Here is a 19,086-nt window from a genome sequence, read left to right on the forward strand (position 1 = left end):
TTTCTGTGAAAACTCATCTTTTCAATCAAAATAATAATTGTCTAGAGGACAAAAATATGGACTTTAAGTTGATTTTCTACCCAGGGCTGCATCTTCAGTTAGCATTTCTAAATGTCTACCTTCTATTACAGAGATACTTCATGTATTTATAATCTTTTTTGTGCTGATGCCCTGAAGGGATTTTCCTGTGAAGGCAGCAACTTAAAAATAAAAAATAAATTACTGATATCGAACATCCTCTTCTCTAGATTTTCTTGTAGTTTTCAAAGGTTGGCCAAATATTTATCTTTTGGGAGAAGTAAGTTGGAAATAGCAATAAAGAGAGATTAATTGCCTAAAGCATTTTATTGATTTTCCATGAGTGGGTAAATATATCAAGTTAAAAACTCACTGTGCTCCACCAAAGAGGACATGAAGGTTTTGGAATGGCTGAGAGGTGAATGCAGATGGCGAGTGCAGATGGCAGAGATGAGTTTAAGTACCTTGTATACTATCCCTGTAATAATATTTTTCAAGCTCCCAGAAACCTATGCTTATGTTGACTGCATTGTGTGTGGCTTTGTTTTCTCTTGTTATTAGAAAAAAAAAATTAAAGCAAACCCAATACACAACTTACAGCTCCAATCTGAACAATGGAGAATCATTTTGTTGTCTAAAAACCTATACTTAAAGCTTATTCATGAACGAAGCCTCAGTATTCAAAAGATGAAATAATTATTTTTCAGCTAAAAATAAATGCTTTTCGGTGTTGTTTTAGTGAACTCTCAGGTAACATAAAGGATCATGCTTCTGAAAAAACACCAATAAAATAAGACAGCAAGTGCCTCTGCATGGACACAAACTAGGCATTGTTCTTTTGAAACAGATGCCTTGGTGCTACCAGTTCAAGAAAGAACTAAAATTACAGTCTACTTGGAGAACATTTCAAAGTGTGGTTTATGGCACTCTTCACCCCAGAAGTTACATTCTATAAATGTGGCCATCATTATAGAAATGACACACACATGCTTGCATGGAGCATAAAAGCACGCTTCTTTCTGTTTCCAGAAGCAGGCCTCTGTAAGTTACTGTTTTTCTGACTTTTATGGAGTGTTGTTTGCAACATAAAGTACTTGAAAAACCCACAGGGTATGTGAAAGGTGCACATGGTTTTGTGAGTGTGAGAGGGAGAGCTGGACGGAAAGGCAGAGCATGCCAAATGGGACTAGTTATTTCAGCTTTTCTGCAAAATCAGTGATGACGGCCGGGCGCCGTGGCTCACGCCTGTAATCCCAGCACTTCGGGAGGCCGAGGCGGGCGGATCACGAGGTCAGGAGATCGAGACCATCCTGGCGAACACGGTGAAACCCCGTCTCTACTGAAAACACAAAAAAATTAGTCGGGTGTGGGGCGGGCGCCTGTAGTCCCAGCTTCTAGGGAGGCTGAGGCAGGAGAATGGCATGAACCCAGGAAGCGGTGGAGCTTGCAGTGAGCGGAGATCGCGCCACTGCACTCCAGCCTGGGCGACAGAGTGAGACTCCTTCTCAAAAAAAAAAAAAAAAAAATCACTGATGACTGGGAATCAGCTCCCCAAAGATCACAGCACCAATTGCCTACAGGTCTGTGCTATGGAAGCTCCGCCTTCCATGGCTTGCTACATTTTGGGCACAGAGTGGCCTTGTGTGCCCGCCAACACCACCCGCTCACACACATCCATACCCTACACTCACCTCTCATTTTTGGAGCTCCCCTCCCCACTACCTCTTTGTGGGGGCCTAGTCCACAACCCCAGAACATTCTTCATTGGTACTTTCAAAGGTCTGTGGTGGGTATGACTAGACACTGAAGAAATCTCAACTCTCCTGTGTAGGGGTAATCAGAGCTTGGATACGGAATTAGAATCAGAAAAAGAGAACCAGCACAAACAGAAAAAAACAGCACTGCTAAACAGGTGAGAGACCAAGAGGCAGAGGCCATGGGAGTCATACCAACAGAGCTCACAGCTTCAGCTTTGTGCATTCTCATCAGCTACACGAACGTTTCTGTGGTTTTTTGTTTTTCAAAAGCTCATATTGAAAAGTCATCCAAGATACACTGCTGTACTAACAAGAACCGTCCTACCTAAAAACACTTCCTCTAAGTACATACTGCCTTGCTGAGTTCTTCTCCTTACCTGATAATATCTAATAATGATGTTGTTATAATATTTTTGCACTGAAGATTTGGCATATTGAAACCTTTTGGTCCAGCAGTGTCTTATTATTTATTTATTTATTTATTTATTTTTTTTTTTTTTGAGACAGGGCCTTAATCTGTTGCTCAGACTGGAGTGCAGTGGCATGATCACGGCTCGCTGCAACCTCTGCCTCCCAGGTCCAAGGGATCCTCCTATCTCAGACTTCTAAGTAGCTGGGACCACAGGGGTGCACCACCATGCCCGGCTTATGTTTTGTATTTTTGATACAGATGGAGTTTTGCCATATTGTCCAAGCTGGTCTCGAACCCTGACCTCAAGTGATTCACCCACCTCAGGCTCCCAAAGTACTGGGATTATAGGCATGACCCACCATGCCTGGCCCAGCCCAGTGGTTTTCACAAAAGATAGTACACGTGTTACTGTGGTCAGCAATTTTTTTTTTTTTTTTAGACACAGTCTCGCTCTGTCACCGGGCTGGAGTACAGTGGTACAATCTTGGCTCACTGCAACTTCTGCCTCCTAGGTTCAAGCGATTCTCCTGCCTCAGCCTCCCAAGTAGCTGGGACTACAGGCGCCCACCACCACGCCCAGCTAATTTCTGTATTTTTAGTAGAGATGGGGTTTCACCATGTTGGCCAGGCAGGTCTCCATCTCCTGACCTTGTGATCTGCCCACCCTGGCCTCCCAAAGTGCTGGGATTACAGGCATGAGCCACGGCGCCCAGCCAGCAAGATAATTTTAAGATATATTCAATAAATTCAGATATTTATCCTTTTAATGGTTATATATTTTTTTCTAATGCATATTAGAAAAAACATCACAAGCACGTCAGTCACTGCACTTGGTAGCATAGCTTCCCATGAGCTTATCACTGATGTCCAAGGCCAGGTCTGAATAGGTGCTTTCTGGGGCAACCTGTTAGCATATGAAAATCATGAACACTGATCGATGATCCCCAGAACTGGGGAGATGAATCTCCTGCCTCTTTGCCCTGGGACTATGGATAAGTGTCTCCTGACAATATCATACCATGCAGCCCTGTGGAGAGGGAGACTTCCCAGCCTCCTGCCAGCCTTGACAGCCTAGCCTCCGGCTTCAACAGTAGGTCTCCTTTCTCCAATCAAACACATTAGTTGGGATTTTGCAACATTTAATCAAAAAAGAATCTGGCATCTTAAAAGTTAGGTTTACAAACTTGATACATTCTCGATATTAGCAATTTATCTATTTAAACATTGTCTAAGAAAATACCATCTATGAAGACATTAATACATTAATAAGATACTTAAGAGTTCATTATAAGCTACAACACTGTGCAAATAAGTATCCAGTTTAATTGTAACAAACCACAATTTGTGAGCAAATTTAAGAATATAAAAAACATTAATTAGTTAAATACAATTCTCTGGGAATATACATTATACCTACAGCTGTTTTTACAGTGACAGTCTTCCTTTTTTTTCCCTTTTAATTATCAAAATGGTAAATCACTGTATGGTCCTGGATCTCCATGCTATAAAACTGAAATATGTATTTCCAGCGTAGCAGATGGTGACCAGGAAGGCAAAGAACTGGAGAAAACAAAGCATAATAGAAGTGGGGTTTAGGGCACATCCTAATTAGCAAAAGTTATCATTTCACCTCCATTGAATCATGCACTCACTACCTTCTCTTGATACCAGGCTTTGTCATCTAAAACTACTTTATTGGTTCAATTGCTATCCTTCTCAAATGATTTCTGGCTATGCTGCTTTTATTTTAGAGAACATCTGAAAGCCTGTAGTTTTGCTCAAATAACCTCAGGGAGTTCACTTAGGAGTGAATGCACCGGCAGTGCATCTGAGAAAAGTATATCATTTCTAATTTAGCACAGACAACCTAGGTCCAGGGTACAATCTGGGATTGCTACAGTGTCAGTTCACATAAATGAGTGGAGTGGGCCAGAGTCAGCAATGAGCCCACATGGTGTGTGTGGTGTGAACAGGGAGGAGGAAATGCAGGCCCTTCTGAATTAATGGGGCAGCGTCCACCCAGTTCTAGTCCACTCTTGCTATGTGTTAACTTGAGCCCAGTCTTGACGAAGCTTGTGATTTTTAATGTCACCGGCATCCATGTGCTCTACTTTTATTTTATTTTGTTTTTTTGAGAGGGAGTTTTGCTCTTATTGCCCAGGCTGGAGTGCAATGGCGTGATCTCGGCTCACTGCAACCTCTGCCTCCTGGGTTCAAGTGATTCTCCTGCCTCAGCCTCCCAAGTAGCTGGGATTACAGGTGCCCACCACCACCCCCGGCTCATTTTTTTGTATTTTTAGTAGAGATGGGGTTTCACCATGTTGGCCAGACTGGCCTCGAACTCCTGACCTCAGGTGATCCACCCGCCTAGGCCTCCCAAAGTGCTGGGATTACAGGCATGTGCCACTGTGCCCGACCAATCTTCTTTTAAATAGAGATCTTCAAATAGAAATAAAAGTAAAGAATATGATGAACCCCCATGTACCATCAATCAGCTCTGACATAATCATTCTGGCATTTCTGTCTAACTGCCTCCCCTCCTCTGATAGGCTTCTTTTGGAGATGGGCTATTTTAAGGCCAATCTCAGAGAGATTCTTAATACCAGTATTTTCTTTTTAATTAGAAAAATAATATACACTTATGGTTTAAAAATGCAAACAGAAGTATATAAACTAAAAAGTAAGGTCAGGTGCGGTGGCTCACTCCTGTAATTCCAGCACTTTGGGAGGCCAAGGCTGGAAGATCACTTGAGCCCAGATCCAGACCAGCCTGTGCAACACAGCGAGACTTAGTCTCTATAGAAAGTTAAAACATTAGTTGGGCATGGTGGTGCAGATTCTAGTCCCAGCTATTCAGGAGGCTGAGGCAGGAGGATGGCTCAAGCCGAGGAGTTCCAGGTTGCAGTGACCTATAATTATGCCACTGCACTCCAGCCTGGGTGATGGAGCAAGACCCCTTCTCTAAAAAAAAAAAAAAAAGTAGAAGTTCCTCGTCCCACTCCCCTCATTTCCCAATCCCATTCTCTAGAAGGAACCTCTACTGGTATATATTTTTCTAGGCATTCTCAATGCATAAACAAATGTTTTCACTTTAAAAAAAAACTAAATGGAATCATATTCTGTTCATTTTCTGCAACCTTCCCCCACTTAATAAATTATAGGCAGTAGAATTATTCTTAGCATGCTTTACACAGTTTTTCTCCCTTGAATCCTTATCTTGTTCCAGTCATTCAGCATTCACTCAAGCATCTCCCAGCCTTTTCCCACTTCAGGCCAGGAGGGCCCCTGCCAGTTTTAGATATTTTCAAACCAATAAGCCAATTGCTAATTTGTCACTACTGCAAGCGCTGCTTTTTCCTGTAAATGACTCTGTCCTCCCCAGCCCCAAGCAAGCCTTGGAGAGGGAAGAGGAGGATCATGTGGGGAGGGAGGGCTACTCACCGATGAGGCCGCCCAGCTGTTGAAGTTGTGACTGTCCCTCTCAGGGGAGACGGAAGATGCATCTACAACAGCGGCAGAGAGGTACAAGACGAAGGCACTGCCGTTAAAGCACAGGCCCTGGGGGGACACAGGGGCAGAGTGTTTAGGGAGAGGGGAGGGTCTGCACATCTCTGGACTTCAGAAGTGACCAGGGCTGTACCTCTGGTGAGGGAAGGGGCCCAAGTGGGACACCTGTGGGAGGGTGGGAGACAAGGCGGTGGGAAGGCAGCTCTCAGGGCCTTGGGGAGGCAGCAAGTGCGAGAGGAGAGGGTTTTACGGCAGCTCATACCAGATGCCACCCCCTGCCCCCACAAGACACTGAGACTGCATGCCACCCCTTCAGTCATTTTGCTTCTTCGGTTTGCTCCTGAGCCTCATCTCATCCAGATGTCAGCCGAGCTGACACTGTCTGAGGATGGCAGGCAACAGTGGCGCCCACTCAGTGGGCTCAGCCTCAGCCCCTGGCCCTCAGCAGCAGTTGTGGTCCTTGCATGTGTCCCTGACATAGAGGTGCAATAGAGTGTCCCCCAAAACAGACCCAGCTGACTCCCTAACCTCCTGTTCCAAACAGGGAGGGATATTTAAGTGAGCTTCTCTGTCCTAGCTGTAAGTTCTTAAAAAGGCGGTTATAGACACTATTACAGCCCTTTGGGAGCTAACGTCACCCTTGGCTTCACCTTATTTTTTCCTATTTTTAGAGAAGTTATGTAAGTCCCGGTAGGTATTTGGTTTTCAGTTATGTCTAAACTCTAAGAAACCATGCTCTGAACCATGCAAAGCTGGGTCCTGCCTGAACAGGGGAGGGGCGGTGGTGAGGTGAAACCAGAGCAGAAACCAACTGGGGAGGAAGGGGGATGCCTCTCAAGGAGCGGGCCCTCTGCGGTCTAACATCTTTCCCTCGGTAACTTGGAGACAGAGGAAGGGGTAGGGGAAAGGGAGGAAGCAATCTTTTTCTTCTCAGAGAAAAAAAAGGTACATAGAATTTTCCCACTGCAGGCCCTAGCACTGTGGCAGAGGTTGGATGTCCTTGTCACCACCTCCACCTGTGCTCACATTGTCCCCAGGTCAGGGCACTTCACCTTTAAGATAAGGGCTTCATCACAGTCAGACCCAGGGTCAGGCTGCCGAAACTGTCCCCTAAGAAGCCCTGGTCTCACTGAATGACTCATTAGGATTGTTGGTTGTTTTTTTGTTTACTTTTTGGTCTAGAAACACATCTGTGCATTCACACAGAAGCTCTTACTGGTATTTTTTCCGCCTTATCACCTCTTAGAATATAGAGTTACGCACATTTAGTACTTGCCAAGCCATTTAGTCTTGTCTCGTCACTAATACTTCATAATTTAACTTTTTCCCTAGTGATGGGCATTTCAATGTTGCTAATTTTTCCAGGATTACAAATGCTACTGCAGTGAACATCTTTGAGGATGTGTTTCAGGGCTGTCATGCATGTCTAGTTCTTTATACAAGGAAAGAATGAGAATGAATGAAAGAGAATTCAGGGAAAGCTCAGCCTGGCCAGAACTGCCCTGATGTCCTGGGCCTTGTGCATGAACCCATGTGGATGAGAGGGGCAGAGGGGAGATGGGGGAAAGAAAGACTCTCTGAGTCTAGGACCTGTGAACATGCAATGACCCCATCTCTCAGTAAGGATGGCCCATTTTTCTGAACTCTAGAGAAAAAACAAACTGCTATTTCCCTTGGAAAGAAATGGGGAAGGGGAAGAAGGTTGGTAGAGACGTAAGTAGAAGGCAGGGGCATTCTCCCGCTGTGCACCCCCCACGCTGGGGGCTCTGCCAGGTTATTAGAAGCCTCTCTCAGGCACTATCTCATAGTACCTAACTTTGTGACTTCCCTAGTCTTGTTTAACACTCCCAAAAGTAAACATATCCAGGGGAATGCCTGGGTTGGAGGAAATGTAGTGAAAATAAGTGGAGAGATGAAAGAAAAGAGAAGAATAAAGAAACCAGGATCATCATAAAGGTTAAAAAAAGAAATCTGGGCTACAGAAGTGAAGGAGGGATACGTGAAGCTTCAGAGGGCTCTAGAATGGCACTGAGCTTCACAGAAACATGAGGTCTTGTTGCTATAGAGAAATAGGCCCTGGATCAGAGAGTCTTCAAGTTGAAAAACCTTATAGCTCCTCCAACTGAAATGCCAGTTCCCTGGGCCATGGTGAAAGACAGCTACAAGGACAATATAGTAACTTAAAATTTCCACCGGGTGCAGTGGCTCACACCTGTAATCCCAGCACTTTGGGAGGCTGAGGCGAGTGGATCACCTGAGAGGTCAGGAGTTTGAGACCAGCCTGGCCAACAGGGTGATGCGCCATCTGTACTAAATATACAAAAATTAGCTGAGCGTAGTGACAGCCACCTGTAATCCCACCTACTCGGGAGACTGAGTCTTGAGAATCACTTGAACCTGGGAGGGGACGGTGCAGTGAGCCCAGATCATGCCACTGCATTCCAGCCTAGGTGACAGAGTGAGACTCCGTCTCAAAAACAAAAACAAACAAACAAACAAAAAACCCAAAAGGTTTCCAACTTCTTTTTTTGGAGGAAGGGAGGAGAGAGAAGTCTATTGTTTTCTGAAAGCCAATCCCTCCTTGGTATAAAAATGTTCTCTCTCTTTTTTTTTAATTCCTCAAATACTGGCTTATTTTTACCCAGCTACGCATAGTACTTGTGGACATATTAAGATAAATCTCAGGTCTCAAGATAATGGAAAGAAGCCCTGAGATAATATACAGTTAGTAAGTTTGGCTGTGGTGACATGGCCCAAGATGGTGGCCTAGGAAAGAGAGTTCACTCCTATCTAAGGCGTAGGCAACCAGAGCTGCTCCGGCAGCCTCAGGGTGACAGGGACACAGGCTCCATCCGCAATACTTGGTCATCTCTAGGGTCTCACCATTCTCCACATGGCCCGGGAGGTGTCCCACTACCACAGCAGAATCCCAGCGGCTAGGAAGCGGGGGTGGGGGAGGAGAAAAGCAGTAGCCTCACTTTAGGGCCATGAAGCTTCACACATCACTGCTGCTAACATCCTCTCAGCTGGAACTCAGTCCCAGGGCCCACCCAGTGGCAGAGTGGCCAAGGCTCAATGGAAACTTCTATTACTACAGAAGAAAACGGATACTGGGGGATAATGAGCAGCTCCTGTCCCTGTTGTTACATCTAATCAGACAGCTAAGAAGGCAAGATTTTCAGGCATCTGATATTGGGTCCTCAAGAGTTTAAAGACATAGCTACCTAGGTTCACCATCTGGCATACCCAAACTGCCGAAAATTTAAGTGAACAGTTGGGAAGGATGGCTCCCCTGGAGCTTCACCTGCCTTTCTTTTCAGCATTTATTTAAATATCCCTTTTATTAGTATAATCAGCATTGTACACATCTTTTCCATCAGAGTCCATTTCTTTTCTCTCTTTTTTTTTTTTTGAGACAGAATCTCACTCTGTCACCTAGGCTGACTGCAGTAGCGTGATCTTGGCTCACTGCAACCTCTGCCTCTTGGGTTCAAGTGATTCTCGTGCCTTGGCCTCCCGGGTAGCTGGGACTACAGGCGCGTGCCACCACACCCAGCTAATTTTTTGTATTTTTAGTAGAGATGGGGTTTCACCGGGTTAACCAAGATGGTCTCAATCTCCTGACCTCATGATCTGCCTGCTTCGGCCTCCCAAAGTGCTTGGATTACAGGCGTGAGCCACTGCGCCCAGCCTAATTTTTATTTTTAGTAGAGACAGGTCTTGCTATGTTGCCCAGGCTGGTCTTGAACTCCTGGGCGTAAGTGATCCTCCTGCCTTGGCATCTCAAAGTGCTGGGATTACAAGGCGTGGGCCACTGCACCTGGCCCAGAGTTCACTTCTTAAGGGTGGTAGGGATGTCCTCTTCACCTGCGGCTTGCTTTTCTGGCCCTCTAGTCCCTATTACCACACATTAGTGGAAGAGACACTCATGCTTGACAGAAAATTGGGTCTGGGCAAAGGCTGAGAAAAAGGTATAGGCTGATGCTGGATAAGAATCCCCTTTTCCCTCCCCACCTTGTCTACAACCAGCTAGTAAAGGAACTCAGTGCTACTAAAAGTGCAGGAGTGGTATCAGCACTATCCGGAAATCTGTCAGAAAAGCATGTTCTCAGGCCCTACCCCAGACACACCGATTCAGGTCTGTTGGGAATCTCCATGTAGGTTTCATCTAAAAAGCTGTATTTTGAATCCACAACCAAAAAAGAAAGAAGGAAGATATAATAAGCAACTAGAAGAAGGGCTGCTGGATCCAGGAGATGGGCCAGTAGCGCTCATAGCTATGTGGCTTTGGGCAAATAACCTCTTTAGCTGTTTCATCGGTGGCAGAGCTGCTGGCTGTCCCCGGCTATGTTTCTCTCTTTTTATTTGGTAACGGAGTTTCCAGCTGAGCACATGGCCACCTAAAAATTCCACCTTCCAGCCTCCTTTGGAAGGAGATGTGGTCAGGTGACCCCGTTTAGGCTAACAGAATGTGAGCAGATGTAACATATGCAACGTCAACACTATGCCTTAAAGGGAGGAAGTGTGCCCTCCATTGCCCACTTTTTACCTTCCCTCCCCCTGACTAGGATGTAGATGTGGTGGCAGGTGCTGAAGCTGCCACCTTGGACCACAGGCCAACTGTTAAAGATGGCAGAGATGCAAGAAAGGAGGAACCTGGGGCACAGGTAATCTTATAGAACGGGTGACTTACCTCGGGACTATCACAGGAGAGAGAAATAAGTTTTAAACCAATGCTATTTTGGACCTCTCTTATAGGGATTAAACCTTCCATCAAACTGATTGTACTCCATTTACAAAATGGGAAAAACTGTACAAATCTCACCCATCTCAAAGGGGACCATATTGCTAAAGAGTTGTGTAAACTATAAAGTATACACAGTAGCTTACTTTTCTTATTCCTGTTTAAGGATTGTATCAGCTAGAGGCCAGAGGCAGTCATTTAGAACCTGACTGTGCCTGTCAGGCTAAGGCATTTGGACTGACTGGTTAAGAGGAGACAGGAAGACTCAGTGGATCCTGATTATAACGTGATCCCACCAGGTGACAGCAGGGACTGAGGCCTGTAGGTTCAGGCAGGCTGGCTGGAGACAGTGCCAACAGGAAGGTCTCATTTTCTGACTCTCGGCCCCTGCTAATAAGTCATGTGCTCCGTTCTGGCACCATCCTTAGTAGAAGGGTCTCTTGGAAGATTTGTAATAACAAATGGTGCTCTTTAGAGCTGCTGTGCTGAAAAGACTGCCAAGACCCAACATCTGGGCTGGCACTTCCTGCTCAGGACGGTACAGTGGAAATGGCTACTTCCAGGGGCAAGAGAAACTGGAACATCTGTGTATACTGGGAGCCAAACAGACGCCAAGGTTCACAACTGTGGTTGGTATTAGAAGACCTGCATTCCATTCCTGGCCCTCAAGCATCCTCTCAGTTTCAGGCCCTCAAGTCCCAGTTTCTCCATATGCAAAATGGACAGAATGCATTCCATCTTTGCAGAGTTACTATGAGGATTAAATAAAATGATATAAAATATAAAGGACCCAGTGTGACATCTGGCACACAGCATGTACTTAAGAAATAGTAACTGCTGGCCAGGTGCAGTGGCTCACGCCTATAATCTCAACACTTTGGGAGGCCAAGGTGGGCAGATTACCTGAGGTCAGGAGTTCAAGACCAGCCTGGCTAACATGGTGAAACCCCGTTTCTACTAAAAAAAAATAAAAATTAGCTGGGCGTGGTGGTGGGCACCTGTAATCCCAGATACTCAGGAGGCTGAAGCAGGAGAATTGTTTGAATCTGGGAGGCGGAGGGTGCAGGGAGCCGAGAATGCACCACTGTACTCCAGCCTGGGCGATAAAGCAAGACTCCATCTCCAAAAAAAGAAAAAGAAATAGTAGCTGCTTTTACTGGTAAAGGGAGACAAACGCCCTGTTCTCTGGAGCTCACAAGGCTTGCAGTGAGGTCAGCAGGATGAGCTACAGAGAATGAATCCTCAGGAAACACATGTGTGTAGACCCTAGTGCTTGGTGCTATGAGGAAGGCAAATGTTATTGCTTTGACCTTTTAGCTGAAATCAGATTTGTTGGAAAACCTATCGAAGCCTCTCTGAATAAATGGTATCATAACCGTTGTGGCCCAGGAGCTTAGAGGTGCCAGTAGGAACCAGCTGTGGTTCCTGCTGCACATTAAAAATGGATATAGGTCACTTTCTATCTTCCTAGACATATTAAGGGAATGAGCTATTGTTAAGATAAGATTCCAATGCAAAGTTCATGCCTTATCAATGGAGGCGCTACATGCGAGATTATAAAACTCTGGTTTCTGCAGTGGTCTCCCAGACAAGTTCCCAGGGGACTAAAACCAAGTCTACCAATCCCTTCTCTGCAATCGTAGATTCCCTAAATCCTCTGAAAAGCAAGAGTAAATTCAAAAGTCATTTGGCAGTAAAAGCTGACCTGAGCTGACATGGGAGCAATGTGGTCCTCATTATCCCTCTTAGCAGGAAAATCCACGTGTTCTTGCAGAAACATGAATTTGTCTCATTACAGTGCAGTCCCAGACTCAGGGGTACATGTCACATATTGACATAAATGCACAAAATTACCTTATTACCTTTCTAAAATTTGGAAGAAAAAAAAACCTCTTAGGCCGGGCACTATGGCTCACGCCTGTAATCCCAGCACTTTGAGACAGAGGCAGGTGGAGCACCTGAGTTTGGGAGTTTGAGACCAGCCTGACCAACATGGAGAAACCCCATCTCTACTAAAAACACAAAATTAGCCAGGCGTGGTGGCGCATGCCTGTAATCCCAGCTACTCGGGAGGCTGAGGCAGGAGAATTGCTTGAACCCGGGAGGTGGAGGTTGTAGTGAACCGAGATTGCACCACTGCACTCCAGCGTGGGCAACAAGAGTGAAACTCCATCTCAAAAAAAACAAAACAAACTCTTAATTCACATCTGACCCAAAGGTTTTGACTCAGGGATTATGGATCTATATTTTTAAACCAGTGTTTCCCATACTTTAGATGCCTAAGAATGATCTGGAAATCTTGTCATAATAGAGATTCTAAAGCCCTCTACAGAATTTCTGATTCAGTCAGTACAAATCAGAATTAGAGTAGGGCCTAACATTCTGTATTCTTAATAATCTCCCAGTGATGCTGCTGGTCCAGGGACCACACTTTGAGTAGCAAGAGTTTAGGCAGTCCAATTCGGCACCAGGAGCCTGTCAGCTGCCTCAGCACGAAGTCCCAGCCTGACACTTGCTACGCTCCTGATTTGTGCTGGGACACGACAGTTGGGCTGGGATCTGAATCCCCCACAGGCTGTTCTGTAAGAGATTCTGCTGGGTAGTAGAAAATATGGAAGTTTAGTCAGAGTCTTTAGTTGTTAACAGACGGAAACTTTTTCCAGTCTCCACTCTGGATATTTGGTTAACACCATGTACCCAACTCACAAATGCTTTAAGAAGTTACAAAGGTGTATTTATTTGTAACAGTAAACATAAACCCCAACCAGAAGTCAGACATGTTTGACCTGTAGCTTCTGCCAGCAGCAAATGAATTTTAAGACTATGGCTGTAAGCGTTTTAAAACTGGGAGAGTTCACACCAAAGCCCAGATTTCTAGATCGCCTTAGAAAACAAACAGAACAGTTAGCAATCCTGGGAGCACATTTCCAGCTTATTTATTTGTGAAGTGAGAATATTCTCAAGTTGTTTAAGATGCTAAGAAAGTGTGTCTGGGTGGCAAGGTTCAACACCATGCCGAGTTTACTCACTTGTCCGACCTGACTGGTGCCTCACACATCTGAGTGTGCAACCCCTGACCTGGAGGCTGACAGCCTTGCTTAAGGGGGATAAATGATTAAACCCTTCTAAAGGGACTAGGAGTCCTGGTTTCCTGGTGTCTGGTTGCAGTTGTTACCTACCGCTCAGGCAGAGGAGGCCTGGAGCAGGATGAGATCAGAAAAAAAATGCAGATGGAAGTCAAGAGATGTGGACCCCTGCTGTGTATAAATCTGTGCAAAGTCACAAGACTCCAAACCTCAGTTTCCTTATCTATAAAATGGGGACATACCTTATGATAATAAATTCTGATAATGCAAATCAAAGCATTTTAAAACTAGGGGTGCCGGAAGAAGGCATGTTAATATTCTTTTTAAAATCCCATTAAAGGCAATCTTTTTAAATTTTTAATGTAATAAATCAGTGAAGGAGTTTTAGGCTTGGAGAAGAGAAAGACTATATATGATCTAGACAAGAGGTCCGTAAACTATGGCTTGTGGGTCAAATCTGGCCCACCACTAGTTTTGTTTTGTTTTTTTGAGACAGAGTCTCATTCTGTCACCCAAACTGGAGTAGTGGTGTGATCTCAGCTCATTACAACCTCCGCCTCCTGGGTTCAAGAGATTCTCCTGCCTCACCCTCCCGAGTAGCTGGGATTACAGGTATGCGTCACCACACCAGGATAATTTTTGTATTTATGGTAGAGACAGGATTTTGCCACGTTGGCCAGGCTGGTCTCAAACCCCTGACCTCAGGTGTCTACCCAAAATGCTAAGATTACAGGTGTGAGCTACCGTGCCCAGCCACCATCCGTTTTTATAAATAAAGTTTTACCTGAACACAGCCATGCTCATTCATTTACAAATTGCCTATGGCTTCTCTCAATGCTGCAGGCAGAGTTGAGTGGCTGGGCCATGGGAGTATAGCCCAAGACGACTACAATACTTACTATCTGGTCCTTTACAAAGACAGCATGCCAACTGCTGATCTAGATAACATACTAGAAATTGAGACTCAGGCAAAAGTGGAAACAAGGGTACTGTCCATTCCTCCATCCCAACAATTTGCTCCCCTACTACACTGTCCAAGTTCCTCTTCTTTCAAGTTCACAGGCACTTTCTTCAAGACCCACCCTAGAACACAACTTTCTCCAAAATGGCATTCCTTAAATTCCAACCAACTTTGATTATTCCCTCATCCTGTGCTTCTGTAGTTACTATTACTTCAAAGTGCTAACTGTTTTTGAATCCAGCATCTAAACGAGTCTTTCCCTCCGGATGCCCACCTGAGGCAGCAAAACACCAGTTCTGACAAGGCTGCTTCCCCCACCCTAGACAGTGATTAAGCACCTTGTTTGGAATTACTTTTCAAACTTGCAACGCTTTCTTGAAAACCTTAATAAAGAGTCCTTACTTTTGGATTTGGGGAAATGGTCAAGAGTCAGTCAAACTGCTTTGTGAAATAAAATAAGACTTGTTTTCCTGGGGGACTTAGCAACACAGAAAGAACAAAGCCAGGTGCATTCTGAACAATGATAGTGTTGTCTGAAAGTCTGCCAACTTAACTTAGTTTATAACTACAAATAGACTATATTTCAAATTTGGTTCATAAGTCAGTTATTTGGAATTAAATATTTTTTCTCACATATTGGTTGAAAACAGACAAAAAAATAGTGTCACTGGAGAGCTCTGTTTTATACATAAACACATGTGGTACCACTGGAATTTCTTTTGTAAATCATTTAGCTACTTTGAATTTCCCAACCAGATTGTCAATGCTCTTAAGGCAAGGGGAACCCACCTTCCGTCGCTGTGAATCCACTTAGGATGTGTGTGTTCGATCTCCAGGATGAAGCTAAATGTCCCTTCCTCTCTGAAGAGTTCCCAGTCATCCTAAGCTGAGGTGGCAGCCTCCATCACACTTTCTACACAGCCCCACTGCAGTGTGTGCCACAGGGTTTCGTATCTTCTCATTTTTTTACCTATTTCCCCTGGACCGCATGTTCACCATCCTGCATCCAGCATGGTGCCAGAGCCAGGATGAGAATCCAGTCATTCCTGACAATTCTCTTTGTCAAATATAGAAGAACACCTATGTGTTCTAATTTCAATTTTCATTTGCATGCTAACTCCATACACAATGTGCTCCAGCATCAAAGAGCTGTGATGTACAAAGGGTTAAGGCCACAGCCCCAGGAGAGGTTTGTAGGAAGCATGACCTGCAGAGGTTGGCGCCCTGACATATTTATTTCCACGTGACATTGTTCACAGGGAAATAATAAAATGAGAGTCTACATGAGAGAACTTGGCTTTTCTTGATTCAGTCTTCTGAGAATTGGTTTGCAATTCTGCCTGAAAGGAATTTCTGGACCTTCTGATGTGCCCAGTTTCACACCCAGCTGTAAGCCACTTGAGAGGCACTTAGAGGATGTTGAGATTGTCTGCTGTGTCGGGTTCTCCATGGTATGGCCCACCTTTTTTGGGCAGAGAGACAGTCTTGGATTGACTAGTGGAGGACTAATGCCATCCTACCGAGCAGGCACTGGACAAGACCACCACCCACAGCTTCCTTACCACTGTTGTCCAGGGCACCTGGGGAATCCTGGTGTAGGTCATTGTTATGTAGACAATGAGGAAGAAGACGGTGAGGACCCAGTAAAATACAGCTACAAACATGACCCAGCCAAATGCGGGGACCCGGAAGTACTCAGTTCCAGCGATAAGCGTCCATACCAGCAGCCCCAGAACCTGTAAAATGGTAGAAGCAGTGGAGAGAGGAAGGGAAAGTAGAAGATAAAGAAAAAGAAGGAAGTAGGGACAAAGAAAAAAAAATTATACAGAATGTCAATTACAACTTATTTATTTATTGATGTATTTGAGATGGAGTCTTGCTTCCGTCACCCAGGCTGGAGTGCAGTGGTACGATCTCGGCTCACTGCAACCTCTACCTCCCGGGTTCAAGGGGTTCTCCTTCCTTAGCCTCCCGAGTAGCTGGGATTACAGGCGTGCAGAACCACGCCCAGCTAAGTCAATTACAACTTTCATGCATATACCCCCACCTTCCCCTGCCGTGACTTAAAAATATTACAGGGTTTGCAAACTCATGTGCCTACAAATGCCAGGAAGGTAACCATGGCAGTCCAGGCAGGGATCAATAATGTCTTGTTTTAGGGGGTTCTCTTAAAATTCAGCCCTAGCTGATAGTTGTGGGCTGGTTTTGCCAGGTCTCCTCCACCCCAGGAGAACACAGAAACTCAAGCTTGTACATAATAATCTCGATTTTAAATATTAGCACTAATCAGGGGTTTTAAAACACCACTTGGTGAAAAACAACATCCAAGGCTGGAATTTGCTCCCAGGCTGATACGTGCCAAGGAAACAAGACTGCAGGTGCACTTGGAGGTGGTCCCTGGAGCTGATCTGCTTTCAAGGGACGAACCTCTGGGCATTCCCTGCTGTTCTCACAGATGGCCAGTAACATGTGGTCTGAGACAGCTTTCAGAAGAGAGAGTGAGCAACAGCCCAGTCCAGATGTAGACACTCAGTATTTTACCACACGTTGTGCATTTACCCCAGCAATAGTCATCCAGCTGCTGATGAGGAAGACCATACCCAAACAAATTAACACCACTCACTGACTAAAGGAAGGCTTCATCAAGGAAAAGGAAACTGACCTAAACTGTAGGTGTCTTAAGTCCTGGACAAAGGAAGGCTAGAGCAAGGTATGCACTCACATTCTAGCACCTTCCAAGTGGACTTTATTCCTAAGTCCCAAAAAGTTGAGATGTGAACCACATGCCCAGGACACAGTAACAAGAGTCCAGGGTGGGTTCTAGCCCTGCAAGTCCTGGCTTGCTGTGTGTGACTCAGGACAAAGAATTTCATTTCTGGTTTAGCTTTCTTTGTGGTATATGAAACAAAATACTAAAGTAACTCTAATCACCAGGCTTGGAAGACAGATTTCCTTTATTTGTTTAACACAGGAGCACCTACAATATCTGGGCTTCCTGCTGTCAGGCTCCAAGGACAGTGGTATACAAATTGTACAGATCCTGCTTGTAGAGAACTAAAGTCTAGTGGAGGGAAATACCTGACAGATTACAACTGTGGCAAATGTTATGAAGAAGGTAAAGGGTATGATAAGGGTCTGTGATGGGGGAAATGACCTTGCTGGCAGGCACAGGAAGCATCGGAGAAGTCCAGGCTGAAGAATAACCTGAAGGCTGAAAGCACTGGCGAGACAGAAGCGGGAAGGCAACGTTATAGGCAGAGGGCACAGTGTTGGCAAAGGTCTGAAGGTGGGAAGGGCTCTGCTACCTTCTAGAACCTATAAGAACAAGTAGTAAGTTAGGATATTGGTGCAAAATGTTAGAGACCTGGGGAAGGTGAGATGATACGAGCCCAGGAGGCCTACAGATTTTGTGCTTTATCCAAAGGGCAGTGGGAGAGTTTTAAGCAAGAGAATGTTAAGATTAGGCTAGATTTTTTTATAAAGCCACTCTGGCTGCAGGTAGAGAATGGACATGTGGAGGGGAAGGGGGGAGCAGTGGTGTGGAGACAAATTCAGAAAGCGTGCAATAATCCAAGCAGGAAGAATATGAAGTCTTTAAGACCAATATGGTGGCAGTGAATATCAAGAAGTGAGTGAATTCATGACAAATTTCAGCAGATGGGACTTTAATGGATTAGATATGGGGTTGGGGGAGGAGAAGGGAGAGGATACAGTGGAATGATCCCTAGGTCTCTAGAAAGATTTCTGGAGTAGATCAGGGTTTGACTTGTTCTGTTGGAACAGTGGAAGAGGAACAGGTTAAGGGAGTGTTGTTCATGAGTTAAATTTTCAAACTACTCAGTTTGAGGTAGTTGGGGACCTTCAAACAGGGATTAGAAGAAGTGGATGTTGAAGAGAGAAGACTTCAGGCCATTCTTTAAGAAGGAAGACTTCCTGTGAAGATCTTGAAGCCATCAGACAGGTTTCCAAGGGACGTGTTAAACCGCTTCCCGAGAGAAGCCACTTTCCCGCTACAGTTTGGGTGCCTGTGCCGGGGAGCAGCTAAGACTCTAAATGTTGCTGTTTCTGCTCTTTAGATTTGAGCATCAACATTCTTTTATCTGCTTGATATTAGTATATGAATTCCAGAGACAAGATGCTTAATGGAGATGTGCTTTTGTGTTTACATCTGTGGCAACAACACTTATTGAAAGTGAAGACACACAGAATGGGATATAATTCCAGAAAGCGCTAAGCCTCACACTAATGAGGTTTTTGGCCCAAATTGATTCTGACAGGTAATCTATACAATGTGTTTGACATTCTGTTGGATCAGTAAGACTGGTAATAGATGTAATCCGGCATGGCAGCGTCTGAAACATTTCAGGCTTCTTGATTGAGTTGGGGTCAGAACGGCCCTTTGTGGATGATTCACATAGGAAACATAACAGTGAGTGAAGAGGCACTGTAGATGTGTTGATAGTATCTCTCTGTGTGATCACAAGGGCTTAAGAGTTTCCATCACAAGTCTGTATCCAGCTAAACAGGCTCAACTCACAGCTCTTGGCTCTGAATGCAAAAACGTTTTTCATTATTAACACAAGTGAAGCCTGCTGTCCCGG

At 44.9% G+C, this 19,086-nt stretch overlaps 1 protein-coding gene across 2 annotated transcripts in view; it reads right to left on the reverse strand.

The window, feature by feature from the left end:
- Positions 1 to 3,309: 3,309 nt before the first annotated feature.
- The window catches only part of CMTM8 (CKLF like MARVEL transmembrane domain containing 8), a 129,914-nt gene continuing 114,137 nt past the window's right edge, over positions 3,310 to 19,086 (reverse strand). Inside the window, exons 2-4 of one of the 2 annotated variants that reach the window (XM_005545549.4) lie at positions 16,048 to 16,221; positions 5,629 to 5,745; positions 3,310 to 3,747 (exon numbers count right to left, since the gene is read on the reverse strand). In XM_005545549.4, coding sequence (XP_005545606.1) covers positions 3,664 to 3,747; positions 5,629 to 5,745; positions 16,048 to 16,221 — 375 coding nt within the window. In that variant the 3' untranslated portion in view covers positions 3,310 to 3,663. The remainder of the gene's footprint in view (positions 3,748 to 5,628; positions 5,746 to 16,047; positions 16,222 to 19,086) is intronic. The other variant, XM_045387073.2, reaches the window with a different exon arrangement.

The sequence above is a fragment of the Macaca fascicularis genome, chromosome 2, assembly GCF_037993035.2.
Source record: "Macaca fascicularis isolate 582-1 chromosome 2, T2T-MFA8v1.1".
In the NCBI taxonomy this organism is placed as follows: domain Eukaryota; kingdom Metazoa; phylum Chordata; class Mammalia; order Primates; family Cercopithecidae; genus Macaca; species Macaca fascicularis.